The sequence below is a fragment of the Alnus glutinosa genome, chromosome 5, assembly GCF_958979055.1.
Source record: "Alnus glutinosa chromosome 5, dhAlnGlut1.1, whole genome shotgun sequence".
Lineage (NCBI taxonomy): Eukaryota > Viridiplantae > Streptophyta > Magnoliopsida > Fagales > Betulaceae > Alnus > Alnus glutinosa.
In genome coordinates this window covers 3,621,615-3,635,861 of record NC_084890.1, presented here as the reverse complement: position 1 = coordinate 3,635,861, position 14,247 = coordinate 3,621,615, and the positions used below count along the sequence as shown (strand labels likewise).

General features: G+C 39.0%; 3 protein-coding genes across 5 annotated transcripts; all 3 read right to left on the bottom strand.

The window, feature by feature from the left end:
* Positions 1 to 364: 364 nt before the first annotated feature.
* Positions 365 to 2,059, bottom strand: LOC133868258 (cysteine-rich receptor-like protein kinase 25). Its single transcript, XM_062305072.1, has 2 exons — positions 1,048 to 2,059; positions 365 to 374 (listed from the first exon to the last, which is right to left on the bottom strand). Exons 1-2 carry the CDS (start codon positions 1,884 to 1,886, stop codon positions 365 to 367), a joined length of 849 nt encoding a protein of 282 aa, XP_062161056.1. The 5' UTR covers positions 1,887 to 2,059.
* Positions 2,060 to 2,982: 923 nt separating this feature from the next.
* On the bottom strand, positions 2,983 to 7,507 carry LOC133867958 (cysteine-rich receptor-like protein kinase 10). Its single transcript, XM_062304747.1, has 7 exons — positions 6,437 to 7,507; positions 5,676 to 5,810; positions 5,462 to 5,586; positions 4,801 to 5,011; positions 4,391 to 4,628; positions 3,518 to 3,671; positions 2,983 to 3,435 (listed from the first exon to the last, which is right to left on the bottom strand). The coding sequence occupies exons 1-7, from the start codon at positions 7,254 to 7,256 to the stop codon at positions 3,142 to 3,144; spliced, it is 1,977 nt and encodes a 658-aa protein (XP_062160731.1). The 5' UTR covers positions 7,257 to 7,507; the 3' UTR covers positions 2,983 to 3,141.
* A 987-nt stretch (positions 7,508 to 8,494) lies between these two features.
* On the bottom strand, positions 8,495 to 13,639 carry LOC133867953 (cysteine-rich receptor-like protein kinase 25). 3 transcript variants are annotated; one of them, XM_062304739.1, is made up of 8 exons: positions 13,325 to 13,639; positions 10,542 to 11,433; positions 10,296 to 10,433; positions 10,054 to 10,175; positions 9,731 to 9,941; positions 9,249 to 9,486; positions 8,993 to 9,143; positions 8,495 to 8,891 (listed from the first exon to the last, which is right to left on the bottom strand). In XM_062304739.1, exons 2-8 carry the CDS (start codon positions 11,371 to 11,373, stop codon positions 8,571 to 8,573), a joined length of 2,013 nt encoding a protein of 670 aa, XP_062160723.1. In that variant the 5' UTR covers positions 11,374 to 11,433; positions 13,325 to 13,639; the 3' UTR covers positions 8,495 to 8,570. The 3 variants fall into 3 exon arrangements, with proteins under 3 accessions (XP_062160723.1, XP_062160722.1, XP_062160724.1); XM_062304738.1 differs by lacking the exon at positions 13,325 to 13,639 and having other exon boundaries at positions 10,542 to 11,544; XM_062304740.1 differs by lacking the exon at positions 13,325 to 13,639 and having other exon boundaries at positions 10,054 to 10,172; positions 10,542 to 11,544.
* Between the last annotated feature and the right edge of the window lie 608 nt (positions 13,640 to 14,247).

Genomic DNA, 14,247 nt, shown 5'->3' with positions numbered 1-14,247 from the left:
GTATATCGCTTTGGGGCCATTGATCCATACTTCTTTATGATTTCCTCAGTTTTAAAGCGATCATTCTTTGCATCTCTTTTCCAGCAGACCATTAAATTACTTGTAAAGTATCCTCTCTTAATCCTTTGAGATTCCTTGGCAAGTCTTTTTTTCTTCCGCTGTCTGATCGAAAAGATCACCAAACAACCTAGAAAAATGGCAACAATGCCCGCACGTACTATGGCAATGCCTGAAGACGGAAACAAGAGTTGGATAAATTATCTCCTCTCTAATAATACCCAACTCAATGAAAAGATGCACAACGGTTGTAACTTGTAACTTCATATATAACACATTACCTAGTGCAAGGGTTAGAGTAATACTCTTAGACTTGCCTGTGACAGTCAAAAGATGGAGAAATGTCAGTCAAATGAGGACGAAAGATATTTTATACAGGAACATCTTTATAGATACTAATTACAATAATTTTTATTGACTAGTTGGAAATATTGATTAATTAGTCGTGACAAAATCTTAAATCTATTGGCCAGAATAGTAACCTATCTTCTTCTTTTTTCTCTTTTTCTTTTTAAATTTTTTTTTTTTAAAAGAAGTACTTTTAGCTCAACCTATCTTCTTAAGTTCTAAAAGTACTTTTTTTTTTTTCTTTTTTAAAGAAAAAAAAAAAGTTGAGCTAAAAGTAGCCATAAAAAGACCAACCACAAATCTTTCTTTTTTCTTTTCTTTCTTTCTTTCTTCTTCTTTTTTTTTTTTTTTTTTTTTTTATTATTATTATTATTAAGGGAACCAACCACACATCTTAGAGTCGAGCAATGTTTTCTTCAATATCTTAGAAGTTTGGGATGATACGAAGTAACTTAATCAAATTTGAATGAGGGAAATCATCAAAATAAGTTTACGTTCGCCGTTTCTTTTCCCTCAAAACACAGTCACCAGTTAGCAATTTTGCCTTTTGTAGTGAAATGTAAATTAATATTGCTGGAACAGATTGATTCTCCCCCCCCCCCCCCCCCCCCAAAAAAAAAAAAAAAGAAAGAGAAAAGAAACAAGGAAAAAAAAAAATCACCAGGCCTAGGAGGTGGAAGAACAGGTGCTGGATTTGGCGTTGACGCCGATTTGTTTACCGGCAGGTAAAACGGGTCCACAGAATACGCAACAACGCAACTCGGAAACAAAACTACGCCGCTTTCCTTTCCACCACAGCAACCCGGAAGATTCGTCATCGCTATCTGAAGACACCTATTGCAATCGGAACCCGACAGGTCCGGCGTGCACTGCACAAAGGTGTACAGCGTTTGTGACGCTGTGAATTTCGCTTCTTTCATCCCAAACTTCTTGGCTCCAAACCCAACATTTGAAACGCGGCTTGCCAAATCTTTCATTGTTGCCATCACTAGCTCGTCAAACCGGTTAGGCTCCGGAACTCTCTGTTGGGTAGAAAAAGAATAGGTAGGGTCGGGGACCATGGTGGAGAAGATATACCGGTTAGAGTAGCGTAACATGCACACATCGTACCAAGTCACTGCCATTTTCTCCTCGGGGCAGCTGTCGACAACCTCTTTGGTTGCCACGGAAACACAGTCTCGGCAGGCTTCGGCAGGGATGTCGCCGCGGCAAAGGAATAGGCCGTAAACCGTGTCAACGGAGTTTCCGGCTGAGGCGTTGTAGAATTCCAGGTTGCTAGTGGCGTTGGAGGAGAGGTAAGCGAGGAGGTGCTTGAGGTTGGCATGGTAGGTGCTGTTGGCTGTGAAAGTGGTTGTGTTTGGGCAGGCAGTGTTGAGGTGTGTAGCAGCAGCTTCAGTTCTGGTTTGGCTAAGAAAGGCGATCAGCAAGGAGAGGACAAAAAGGGTCGTCATGCAGAGGTTGAAGCTGATCAGCAAGCCCATGATCGTGAGCAAGGCGGCTCCGGGATTGAGAAGATATGGTGGCCGGTGGAGCTAGAATCGAAGCTAGTAATGAAGCAAGTCAACTTAGTCAAGTCCCCCGAGCTCGCGGTAACGCAGATCTCGATCAGTCAAAGTTGGGAACGTACCTCAGCAGTAGAACTGTGGAAGTAGGAAATTTCATATTTTGATTTTTGGAAAAGGACGCCAATTATATTTAGACATTTTTCAACAAAATAAAACGCGTCACTCCTCAAATTTTTGTCGGAAAATTTGATTCCTTTAATTGACTCCTCCGTATAGACTCAGGCGAGTGGCCTCAAAAGAGCCTTGCCCGAACTACATTGGCCCACGCGGAAGGGCCTCATCATGCAGAGGCCCATGGTCGTGACCAACCTCTTGCTCTTGGCGGTTCTGGAATTGAGAAGATATGATGGAATCAATTTTCTAAGAATATTTTAGACTAGTCAATTTTCTATGACGATAGTAATGAAGCAAAGTCAAGTCAACGAGGAAATTCGTATGTAAACGCACTTAATTCTCACTATGAGTATTGAGTATAGACTGGGCAAGTGGCCCCTTTGGTCCACGCGGATTGGCTTGACCAGGCGCGCATCCCCAACTTTCCCATATTTTCTATCCCCATTTTCTCCTCGGGGTTTATTTATTTACTTATTTATTTATTTTTCCTTTTTTCCTAGAATGCATATCCATATAAGCGTTGTTCTAATTGAGCCGATCGATTGCTACTGGGGAGATGTTTAATTTGTTTTTAGCTTGGGTATTGTTTGAGTATCTCCATCATTGCTATTCAAGCTACAATTTTGTTGTTGCTTCCACATTAAGAAGTCCCTCGCTAATCTATGTTTGAAGCAACGGTTATAAAGATGAAAGAATGTACATCTCTTTATAATCATCTTAATGACTTTAATAAAATTATTTTCAATTTGAAAAATATTGATATTAAAGTTGATGATGAGGATAAGTCATTATTTTATTGTGCTCACTATTGAATTTCTTTGATAATTTTGTTATTAAATATTATACAGTAGAGATATCATCTTCTTAACTAACGTTTAGTGTGATACCAAACTCATAATTACCCAATAAAAATACTAATGATGGTCTTAAGTAAGTAGGGTTCAGAAATCTCAATTAATCTTAAATAATGGTCATATGCAACTTGCTAACTCTTGTGAAGCACTTCCCACTCACACTACCGAGGGTATACTTGAGTAATTGATGCTTCATCGACAGATCAGAGCAGCGATTTGGTTCTACTAGATTGATCTGAGCCTGACTCCCTTAATTGCATGTTTTGCTCTGCTCCACTACTAAAGAAATATGCTGGTTGTTGAGGTGACGGTAGAGTAACCGAGTAACTGTTTAGCATGAGAATTATGGATGCTATTGTTGGCCTCTCAATTGGATCATCATGTACACATAGTAATCCAATATGGAGACATTTGATGACTTCATTTCTCGAGTAAGAGTTTCCCAATGATGGATCCAACAAATCCAAGGGTGTTCCATCCCTCCAAAGTCTCCATGCCTGCATCAAATGGTTAAATAATATGGTTTGTATCAACATATATAGGAAAACAAAATTAGAATTTTTGGTTCATACTACTCACATAGCTCAAAAGGTGTCTAGTAGTGCCATCTGATTGATTGAAAGAACTTATCTTCTTTCCACTTATAATCTCAAGAATTAGGACACCAAAACTATATACATCCGATTTTACCGAGAAATGTCCATGCATAGCATACTCTGGAGACATGTAACCACTACAAAACCAACATTAATAATAGTCAGCTACAAGACATGCATGCTCACTTGTGTTACATAAACAATGTAGTGCACATGATATGTATCTCAAACTTGTAAGCGAACTTCTATGGTATATTAGAATACCCTTGCTTACTATTTTTCTCCCTTAAAATATAGTAGTTAATTTGTTAATTAGCATGATATAATGAATTCACAAATCTCGATTTTAGATTATTATTAGGAAAAACTTAACTTATCACCCATGATCTTTCATTAATTTTGCAATCATACGCTTAAACTTTAAAAAGTGTCAATTTAGTGTATTCATCTTTAATTTTTTCATTTTCAACCATCCATTTGGATTTTCCGTTAACGGATGGGGTGTCAAAATTTCCAAATCACCATATTTTTTTAGGAAAAGAAAAAAGAGAAAAAATTGCAAAAATTTAGGTATTGGTCAAGATTTAACAAAATTTGCAAAAATACCCACGCCGGAATCTTAAAAAAAAAAAAAAAAAAAAAAACAATGGTATTTTGAAAATTTTGATAAGATTAACAAAAAATCCTAATGAATGGTTGAAATTGAAAGATAAATACACTAAATTAACACTTTTTAAAATTTAAGGATATGATTACAAAAGTAATAAAAGATTAAGAATGGTAAGTGAAGATTTTCCTTATTATTATTATTATTAGTTTAGATTATGGAAATAGGCAAGCTTTCAAGAATACTTACAATGTGCCGGCAATCCTACGAGTGTTTCCTTGAGTTTGATCAATTCCAAAAATCTTTGCCATGCCAAAGTCTGAAACTTTTGGATTCATATCCCCATCCAATAAAACATTACTGGCTTTAAGATCACGATGTATAATTCTAAGGCGAGAATCTTCGTGAAGATAAAGAATCCCTCGAGCAATCCCTTCAATGATTTTATAACGTGTTGACCAATCCAGTTGTCTTTGTCTTTCAATGTCTATATATTCACCAAAATGAAGAATTCAGGTTAGAATAATGAAATAAAGTCATGTATATATACCAAATTGATTCAATTTTTTAATAGTCGTTGATCGCACGAATTGTAAACTGAGCCCTTCTTGAAAGAATTAATTTGTTTCCTACTTAAAATGAAATCTCAGATGACAAACCATATAGAAAGTAGTCGAGACTTTTGTTCTGCACAAATTCATAGACAAGTATCTTTTCCTCTCTTTCTAAGCAAAATCCCAATAGCCTTGCAAGATTTCTGTGTTCAAGTTTTGCAACCACTATAACCTCATTTTCAAATTCTCCTACTCCTTGTCCAGAACTTTTTGATAATCTCTTTACAGCTATTTCTTGTCCATTAGAAAGTATTCCCTGAGAATGCAAATTAAGTTGTTAGAACAATTTACTAGGTACTTACAATTCCTATAATGCCAGCAACAAAAGCTTAAGCATTACCAGAGTTTGCATTCAGGGACGGAGCCAGAAGTTTTTATGGGCAGGGGCCGATGGCAAAAAAAAAAATTTGGTAGGGGCCAAATAAGCTAAATTTTGATTTTTACCTTATATTTTTTTTTAAATTTTTTAGAGTTTTTTTTTTTTTTTTTTTTTTTTTTTTTTTTTTTTTTTTTTTCTATCTAAAAAATATATATTTTTTTAAGGAAATTGTGGGGAGGGGGGGCCATGGCCCCTGCCAGCCCCCCCCTCCCTCCGTCCCTGTTTGCATTGCTGGATACGCTGAGTATTTTATGGTTTGAATTGTTTGTTAATATATATTTGTTTACTTGAAAACAGAATCGTAAACAATATTGCCTAATAATTTACCTTGTAAACCGCACCAAATCCGCCTTCACCTAGCTTGTTATCATTTGAGAAGTTGTTGGTGGCAGCTTCAATTGTAGCAAAATTAAATTGCAATGACTCTACAGTACTTGTAATACCATTAGCAGCTGCACAACAAAACAGTAAATGTAAGCAACCACAAGTGTAACTTAGGAAATATAGGAATGTATATAAAACGACATCGTTTATTCTTTACCACCACCTTCCTGTATGGCATTGTACTTCTTTCTTGCTCTCCTGAGGAAGCAGTAGCCCATAATGAATAGCATCGCACAGACAGAAATCGCAGCAATAATGGCAATAATTGCCAGCAATGGGAGTTCACCTTTTCCTGCATAAACAATATTATATTCCCGTTTCAATGATTAGGAGTGGGGTACGTAGAATTGTTTCTAATTATAGGTGTTTTATTGACCGGTAGTTGTGACAAAATTAAACCTTAATGTATTTACCAACTATACATATTATCAGTACTGTGTGTATCTCACATTTGTGAAATGTAATTTTAATTGTCTGCATGTATATAAGTTTTTGGACTTTCTCTTTTTGGCAAGCCAATTTTTTTAAAAAAATTTCTACCCAATGTTTCTTACACTTAGTATCAAAAAAAAGGTCTTTAGTTCGAACGTTAACTCATCATTACATATTAAAAGCATAAGTTCTTATCTGTATCATGGCCTTGTCAAATATGTGATCGATGGAATGATTTGCGACTTTGTTGCCAAGTCCCAAAAGTACGGTATAATTTGTATGAAAGCAATTATTTGTTACACACAAGCATATCATATCCTATTGAGTTATTTATCACTTTTAAAATCCTATAAATTATTTATCACAACCCCAAATTACTAAGACTAATTTAACAATTTTCCCTTTTTCTAAACCGTGTGAATTGTAAATTGTTGTAATGGGGTGATTCTTCTCCCTCTAAAGAAAAATGGAAAAGAAAATCTTTACCAGGACTAGGAGGTGGAGGAACAAGTGCTGGATTTGGCGTTGGCGCCGATGTGTTTACCGTTAGGTAAAACGGGTACACATCATACCAAAGATAGCAACTCGGAAACAGAACTCTGGCCATTGTCTTTCCACTGCAGCAACCCGGCAGATTTGTCATCGCTATCTGAAGACACCTATTGCAATCGTAACCCGACAGGTCCGGCGTGCATTGCACAAGGGTGTACAACGTTTGTGACACTGTGAATTTCGCTTCTTTCGTCCCAAACTTCTTAGCTCCAGACCCAACATTTGAAATGCCGGTTGCCAAATCATTCATTGTCGCCATCACTAGCTCGTCAAACCGGTTCGCATCCAAAACATTCTGTCTGCTCCAAAAGTAAGCGGTAGGGTCGGGGACCATGGTGGAGAAGATATACCGGTTAGAGTAGCGTAACATGCACTCCTCGTACCAAGCCACGGCCATTTTCTCTTCGGGGCAGCGGTTGGGTACGTCTTCTGTTGCCCCGGCAACACAGTCTCTGCAGGCTTCGGCAGGGAGGTCACCGCGGCACAGGAATAGGCCGTAGACCGTGTCACCGGAGTTTCCGGCGGAGGCATTGTAGAATTCTGGGTTGCTGGTGGCGTTGGAGGAAAGGTAACCCAGGAGGTCAATGAGGTTTGATCGGTAGGTGCTGTTGGCGGTGAAAGTTGTTGTGTTTGGGCAGACATGGTAGAGGTAAGTTGCAGCAGCTTCAGTTCGGGTTCGGCTAAGGAAGGCGATCAGCAAGGAGAGGACAGAAAGGGTCGTCATGCAGAGGTTGAAGCTGATCAGCAAGCCCATGATCGTGAGCAAGGCGGCTCGATCTGGGATTGAGAAGATATGGTGGCCAGTGGAGCTAGAATCGAAGCTAGTAATGAAGCAAGTCAACTTGGTCAAGCCACCGAACTCGCGGTAACGCAGATCTCAGTCAAAGTTGGGAACGTACCTCAACAGTAGAACTGTGGAAGTAGGAAATTTCATATTTTGGAAAGAGAAGACGCCAATTTTGACATTTTCAACTAAATAAAACGCGTTACTCCTCAAATTTTTGCCCGAAAATTTGATTCCTTTAATTGACTCCTTTCGTATAGACTCAGGCGAGTGGCCCCAAAAGAGACTTGCCCGAACCGCATTGGCCCACGCGGAAGGGCCTCATCTGGCAGCCCCAATTTTCCAGATTTTCACTCTCACAAACCATGCCCGTCCTCCTCAGTTATATATATTATTTTCTTCAGAGTATCCAAATCTCCATAAGGGTGGGGGATGATGATTGACAATTTTTGATACCATGTGAAAATCCCAACACAAATTCAGCACAAGTTAGACTTGAGGGGTCTAATCTATGTAATTAAATAAATTGAGTTATAATTGACCTATATAATCTTTTACCTATATCTCGACATAATCCGAACACGACGTAGGGCATTAGGACTAGCAATTTTTTACACAAACTCAATACAAAATTAATAGATAAGAGTTGAAGAGTGACCCGTTTAATTTAATAGGTTGAATCAGGGTCAACTTACATATTCTTATACCCCACATCTTACCGAGGAGATGTTTGTTTTTAGCGTAGGCATTGTTTGAGTATCTCCTTTTACAAGCTCCATCCATGTAGTATATCAATTATTATAATTGAACCTGGACCCATTTTAGTTAGGACACAAGTTCTTTGTGTTTTGTTATGCGACTCTTATCCCAATCTAAACGGGTCTAGCTCCAAACCAAACTCCTAAACAACTGCTGGAACATAGCCAATACGTAGAAAAGAACTAATTCATTTAGTGAGAACAAACTTGGACGCCCATGATAAAATGAACTACATTGAAAAAGTTTAGACAAATTAAAGTCAAAAGTCATTATGAGGGCTGTTTGCTATCCTTGACCTTGGGTCTCATAGTAAGTTCGTGAGTGTACCGGGCCTGTAAAGAGTAACGTTAGCGATAAATTATCTGAACATGCATATTCAGGCCTAAGAGACGGAAGAAAAACAGGGGAAAGGAGAAAAACAGGGGCTAGGGAGGGTTGAAGAAAAGAGGTGCAATTGATTGGATTGTAGATTGATGAGGTTCCAATAACATAAACTTATACTGGGTAACACATTGTTCAAGTATACTACCGAGGGTGTGTAATTGATGCTTCGGACAATGGCTCTGAATTGCTTGTAGATTGATCTGCCTCCAGTCCATTTGTTGGCGCATTTGACTCTGTTCTACTATGAAGGAAAAACCCTGGCCGTTGAGGCGATGATAGAGTAACAGAGTAACTGCTTAGCATGACAACTATTGACGCCATTGTTGGTCTTTCTGCTGGATTTTCCTGAACACACAGTAAGCCAATATGGATGCATCTGTCAACTTCATTTCTTGAATAAGAATCTCTCAAACTCGGGTCCAACAACTCCAAGGATGTTCCACGCCTCCAATGTCTCCAAGCCTGCATCAATTGTTCAAATATTCTTATAGCCTCTCCCTCAGTGGTGATGATGCAGGCATTACAAAAGAAACAAAAGCTTGCAGTATTTGTTGGGTACTCACCTGGCTCAAGAGGTTGTCAATAGTTTCTGACGTACAGAAAGAATCGTTCTTCTTGCCACTTAAAATCTCTAGTATTAAGACACCAATACTATACACATCGGACTTCACAGAAAATTGCCCGTGTATTACATATTCTGGAGACATATAACCACTGCAAATCAACTCAATGATGTCACTAAAAAGAATATGAAACCTTTAAAATGTATGTAGTAATGATTAAGAACTTTTCTTTTTAAAATATTCGTAATTAACTTACTATGTCCCAACAATTCTATTGGTGTTTGCTTGAGTTTGATCAACTCCAAAAATCCTTGCCATGCCAAAATCAGAAATTTTTGGATTCATGTTCTCATCTAATAGAATGTTGCTGGCTTTAAGATCACGATGTATAATTCTAAGTCGAGAATCTTCATGAAGATAAAGGATCCCTCGAGCAATTCCTCTAATAATATTGTATCGTCTTGACCAATCCAATAGTATTTGCTTCTCTAGATCTGCAAACGAAATTAAATATTTAAATATACGAATCAAAGTAAAATACATATTTAACTACTGCATTCATTTCAATAGGACATGCATATACTCTATCTCTTGCAAAAATGAGCCCTTCCTTAATGAACTTGATCCTTGGAGATATGATAAGACTCAACAAAAACAAAAATTGAAATGTAATCTCAATCCACGCATTTTGCAAGACAAACAAGGGAATTGGGGATATGACTAAAAATTAGGACAGACCAAATAGAAAATAGTCAAGGCTTTTGTTGGGGACAAATTCGTATATAAGTATCTTTTCCTCTCCTTCTAAGCAAAATCCCAAGAGTCTCACAAGATTTCGGTGTTGAAGCTTTGCTATCAAGACAACCTCATTCTTAAATTCTTCTGCACCTTGTCCAGAGCTTCTTGAGAGTCTTTTCACAGCTATTTCTTGTCTATTGGGAAGTGTACCCTGAGAATTAGTTTAACCAACAGTTAGTACAATTTACTTTATAAAATTTATGAATTCCCAACAAAAAACAATAAAGAATAACAATCAAAGAAGAAGAGTAGCAATTCCATACCTTGTAAACCTCACCAAATCCACCACTTCCCACCTTGTTATCTTCTGAGAACTGGTTTGTAGCAGCTTTGACTGTAGCCAAATCAAATTGCAAGGACTCTATACTTGTAATTTCATTGGCTGCTATGCACACCAATAGGGCAAACGTTGTTTGAAAATTTGGAGTGTGGAAGCACATAAAAAAGAAGAAATACGATCTTTGTTAAAATATCAAAAACTATGAATAACAAATATATATTTTACCATTTTCATCCAGTAGAGAATTTAACTTCTTTCTTGCTCTCCTTCGTAGTAAGTAGTAGCTCATAGCAAATAGCGCCAGAGAGACAGCAATTAAAGCAACGATGGCTACAATTCCTAGCAATGGGATTAGGCTTTTTCCTACATCAACAATAAATTGTTTCATGAGCATGCATGCTAAGCAGTATAATTGTTGAAAATTATGTTTGAAACATAGTAAAAATAGCGTGTAGCAAGTTTTCACTTTACCTTTTGGTCTCGTGCCTTGATCACCTGGAGCTGGAGGAGGAAAAAGCACCGGTGTCGGAGCCGGTTCCCCGACGGCTTCTATCTGATAAAACGGGTATATTTCGTACCTGAGATTACAACTAGGATCCATAACTGTGCCTCCAAGCTGTCCACCACAACACACCGCGAGGTTTGCTACGAGTGCCTGAAGACAACTATTGCAACCAGACCTGGAAAGGTCAGGGATGCACTGGACAAGGCTGTATATCGTTTGCGATTTATTGAAAATGGCTTCTTTCGTAGCAAACTTTTTAGCACCGGACGGAACATTTGCGGCGCGAGCAACCAGCTCATTCATTATGGTTGCCACCAGCTGCCGGAAGCTATCTGGGTCTGTTGCATTATACCCGTTCCCTATAGGAAATCTATGCGCTTCGTCCATGGTGGAGAAGAACGAGGGCCCGTTGGAGTAGCGTAACATGCATTTATCGTACCATGTCACGGCCGCTTGTTCTGAAGGGCAGTACCGCTCAACAATCTCTTTGGTTGCGGTTGCCACGCAGTCTTGGCAGTCATAGGTGGCGATGTCACCACGGCAGAGGAAGAGGCCATAAATTGAGGTCTCGGGGTTTTGGCCGGCGGTGGTGTTGTAGAACCCACTTTCATTCGTGGCGTTGGAGGAAAGGGAAGAGAGCAGCAGGTTGAGGTTACTCCGGTAGGTGCTGTTGGGGGTGGAAGTGATTTGGTTGAAACACATGTGTGCGCGGTCAGCTGCTTCACCGGTGAAGCCAAGCAAGCAGAGCAAGGAAAGGAGCAGAGGGACGATGGAGACATTGAAAGAAGGCATGCCCATTCTCTTGTGATCAATATCTTGCCCTCGCTCATTAATACTTGGAGTTGTAATTTGAATAATCTGTCTCTTAGATTTAGAAACTATTACAAATTAACTACTATATTATAATTTTTAAAAAAAATAATTCGGATGGGTGGAAAGTTTTTGTAATTTCGAATGATTTAATTAGAAATTAATCTTGACTTTTTGTAATTTCGAATGATTTAATTAGAAATTAATCATGACTTTTTGTAATTTCGAATGATTTAATTAGAAATTAATCTTGACTGTAACAGAAGTCAAGCCAGTGCGGATGTGCCTACCCTAGAAAAGTTTAGGGAGATGATCCCAGTTGTAGAAATATTTGGACGTAACTATCCAAATATTTAATATCAACAACTCATGACATACTTTAAAAAAAAAAAAAAAAAGACAACTCATGACTGTCCACTAAGGAGCGGAATCAAGATACTTTGTAAGGGGTCCGAACGCATGTGTAAAAACGTGTTTATGTAAAATAAAAACAGGCAAATCTTTTCCTAGATGCTCAGTTTATAAGACCATAATATATATATATAACCTGAGATTTCAATGTCTTTCTTAAGTTCATGTTTATTTAGAATTATGTAAAGAAGTGAGAAGCATTCAAAAATCTAGAAAGAGACGCTCTCTCATCTCTCTAGAATATCTTGATTCCCTACTGCCACTGGTGATCCCTCCGTGGGAGGGGAGCTTCTTGCTTCCCTCCCGTTCGTTCCCTCATCTCCCTACGCTACTCTCCCTTCCAAAACACCCTAACACCCACACCCATACTCAAATAAATCTGAGATTTCTTTCTCAAAACACCGAGCCGGCTTTGCACCGGAGTTATCCTCACCTTTTTCCTGCTTTTTCTCGTTTTTCCTTCAACCAGCAGATTCTTTTGGCTTATCCCCTCTTCATCCACCATGTTTATGGGTTTTCAAGGTTTGGAGTTTGGACCCGTTTTTTGGGTTTTAGATCTACTCACATCCATCCTCTCTCTCAAGACATGCTCATCAGCAATGGGTTCGCCAGAGTTCCTGGAGTCCGCCAGTGGTCTTCTCCGTCTCCACCGACGCCTGGACGATGGCGCGTGCTTCCCACGCGCCAGCACGCTCATCATCTCAACCGGCACGTGGAGCCACCAACTTCACCCTCCTCCACTTTCCGCACCAACCCCCGGTGGTTCCGGCCTATTCCGCCGCTTCCCATTGCTGAGAGGCCTTCCTTAGGCGGTGCGTGGTTCTCACGCGTCTCCTGGGATGGCTCCCACACCGCCATCTTTACTGCTGCTGTTATTGTGTTTGTGTTTGTTTGTATGTTTTTATAGGCTTTTTTTGTTGTTCCCCTCTCTCCTTGTTTACCCCTGTTTGGGTGTTTGGGTCCTTGTGACTCAATACACATTTGAAATCACCTTTAATGGTGACCCCGGCTTTGTGGCATCCGTGCCTCGAGCTAATGGGCCCGCATCTTCGGAAGCATTGCCCCCGCGTACTTTCGTTCTTAGTTTCAATTTTGGGTTGCCCAAGCTCTCTTGTTGTGTTTTTTCTTTTTTGTTGTAATTGGTTACTGTTGTATTTTTTTTATAAAAAAAAAAAAATAGAATTATGTACTTTAATTTCATTATTTTATTTGCAAGGTTAGCTTATGGGTTTTACTGTTCATGTCCCACCGTCGCTCCAAAAAGTGAACCCACCGAGGACCAACTCACCTAAATGCCGCCCAACAAAACAAGACAGTTTCATTGTTTTTTTTTTATTATTATTATTTGATGAATAACAGTTTCAACTTCAACTTTTACCTCAGAGCAAATGTATTAAACAAAGAAAAAAAAAAAAAAAGAAGTACTGATTAACAGACCAATACATTATGCATGCAAGCCACCTTACACAAATAAAAATCAAAGTACCCAAAAGAAAATTATTTAAGAATCCACTGAAGTTCAACTCACATGAAGTTCCTTGAGGAGCTCTTCTCCTTGGCCTTTATCTACAGACTACACAATGCGTTTAATCCATCTGGATTCAGGAGAATCATTGTCCATCACTCATCAGATTTTTTGGGCCGAGGGATTTCTTGATCTAGTTCTAGAGTTTTGGGCGAGAATGTTAAAGGAAGGAAAAAGTGGCCAACGAAAATAAAAACACAGCAAGCTTAGCCTAGGGGTGAGATTGCTTAAACACAGGGCTGGTCAGTCTGCAAATCTGAATTTTTTTGAAGTCTGCAACTACTGCAAGTCTGAATTCGTGAGTCTACCTTTGAGAAGAAAAACAACCAACTTTTTTATTCATCCAAAAAAAACAAAAAAAAAAAGAATGATTTGACGTCTGCTTTTCAAATAAAAATTAAGAGGATTTGACGGGGCAACGTGTCATTGAGGGGGAAGAATCAACTATTAATAAAAAAAGGATGATTTGACGTCCACTTGTTTCCAACCACAAAAAAGAATCAACTAATTGAACCGCGTTGACAAACATTTTCCAATTTTCTCAAGAATGTTTAGACACAAACTCGGTCGGGTTCGTCTATCCGGCTCACTCTTATCACACTATAGTCCGACTTCTTTTGCCACGTGGCATTTCTTTTTTAACAAAAAAAAAAAAAAAAAAGAAACAACACCGGCGTTTGTTAAACACACGATTTCCCCAAAATTTTCAAAATAGTTTTCTTCCCCCAATTTTTTCCCTCCTCCCTCATCCCACCGACAGCCATCCCCCGCCACCCATCGAAGCACCTCCCACCGCAGATCGCCTTCCCACCGCCGACCAGGAGCGCCGACCACTTTATTCTCTCTCTCTCCACTGCCGGCCACTGGATTTTTGTTATGTTTTTTTTTTTCTCTCTCTTCGGCCGGTCACTGTTGATGGCTGAAGG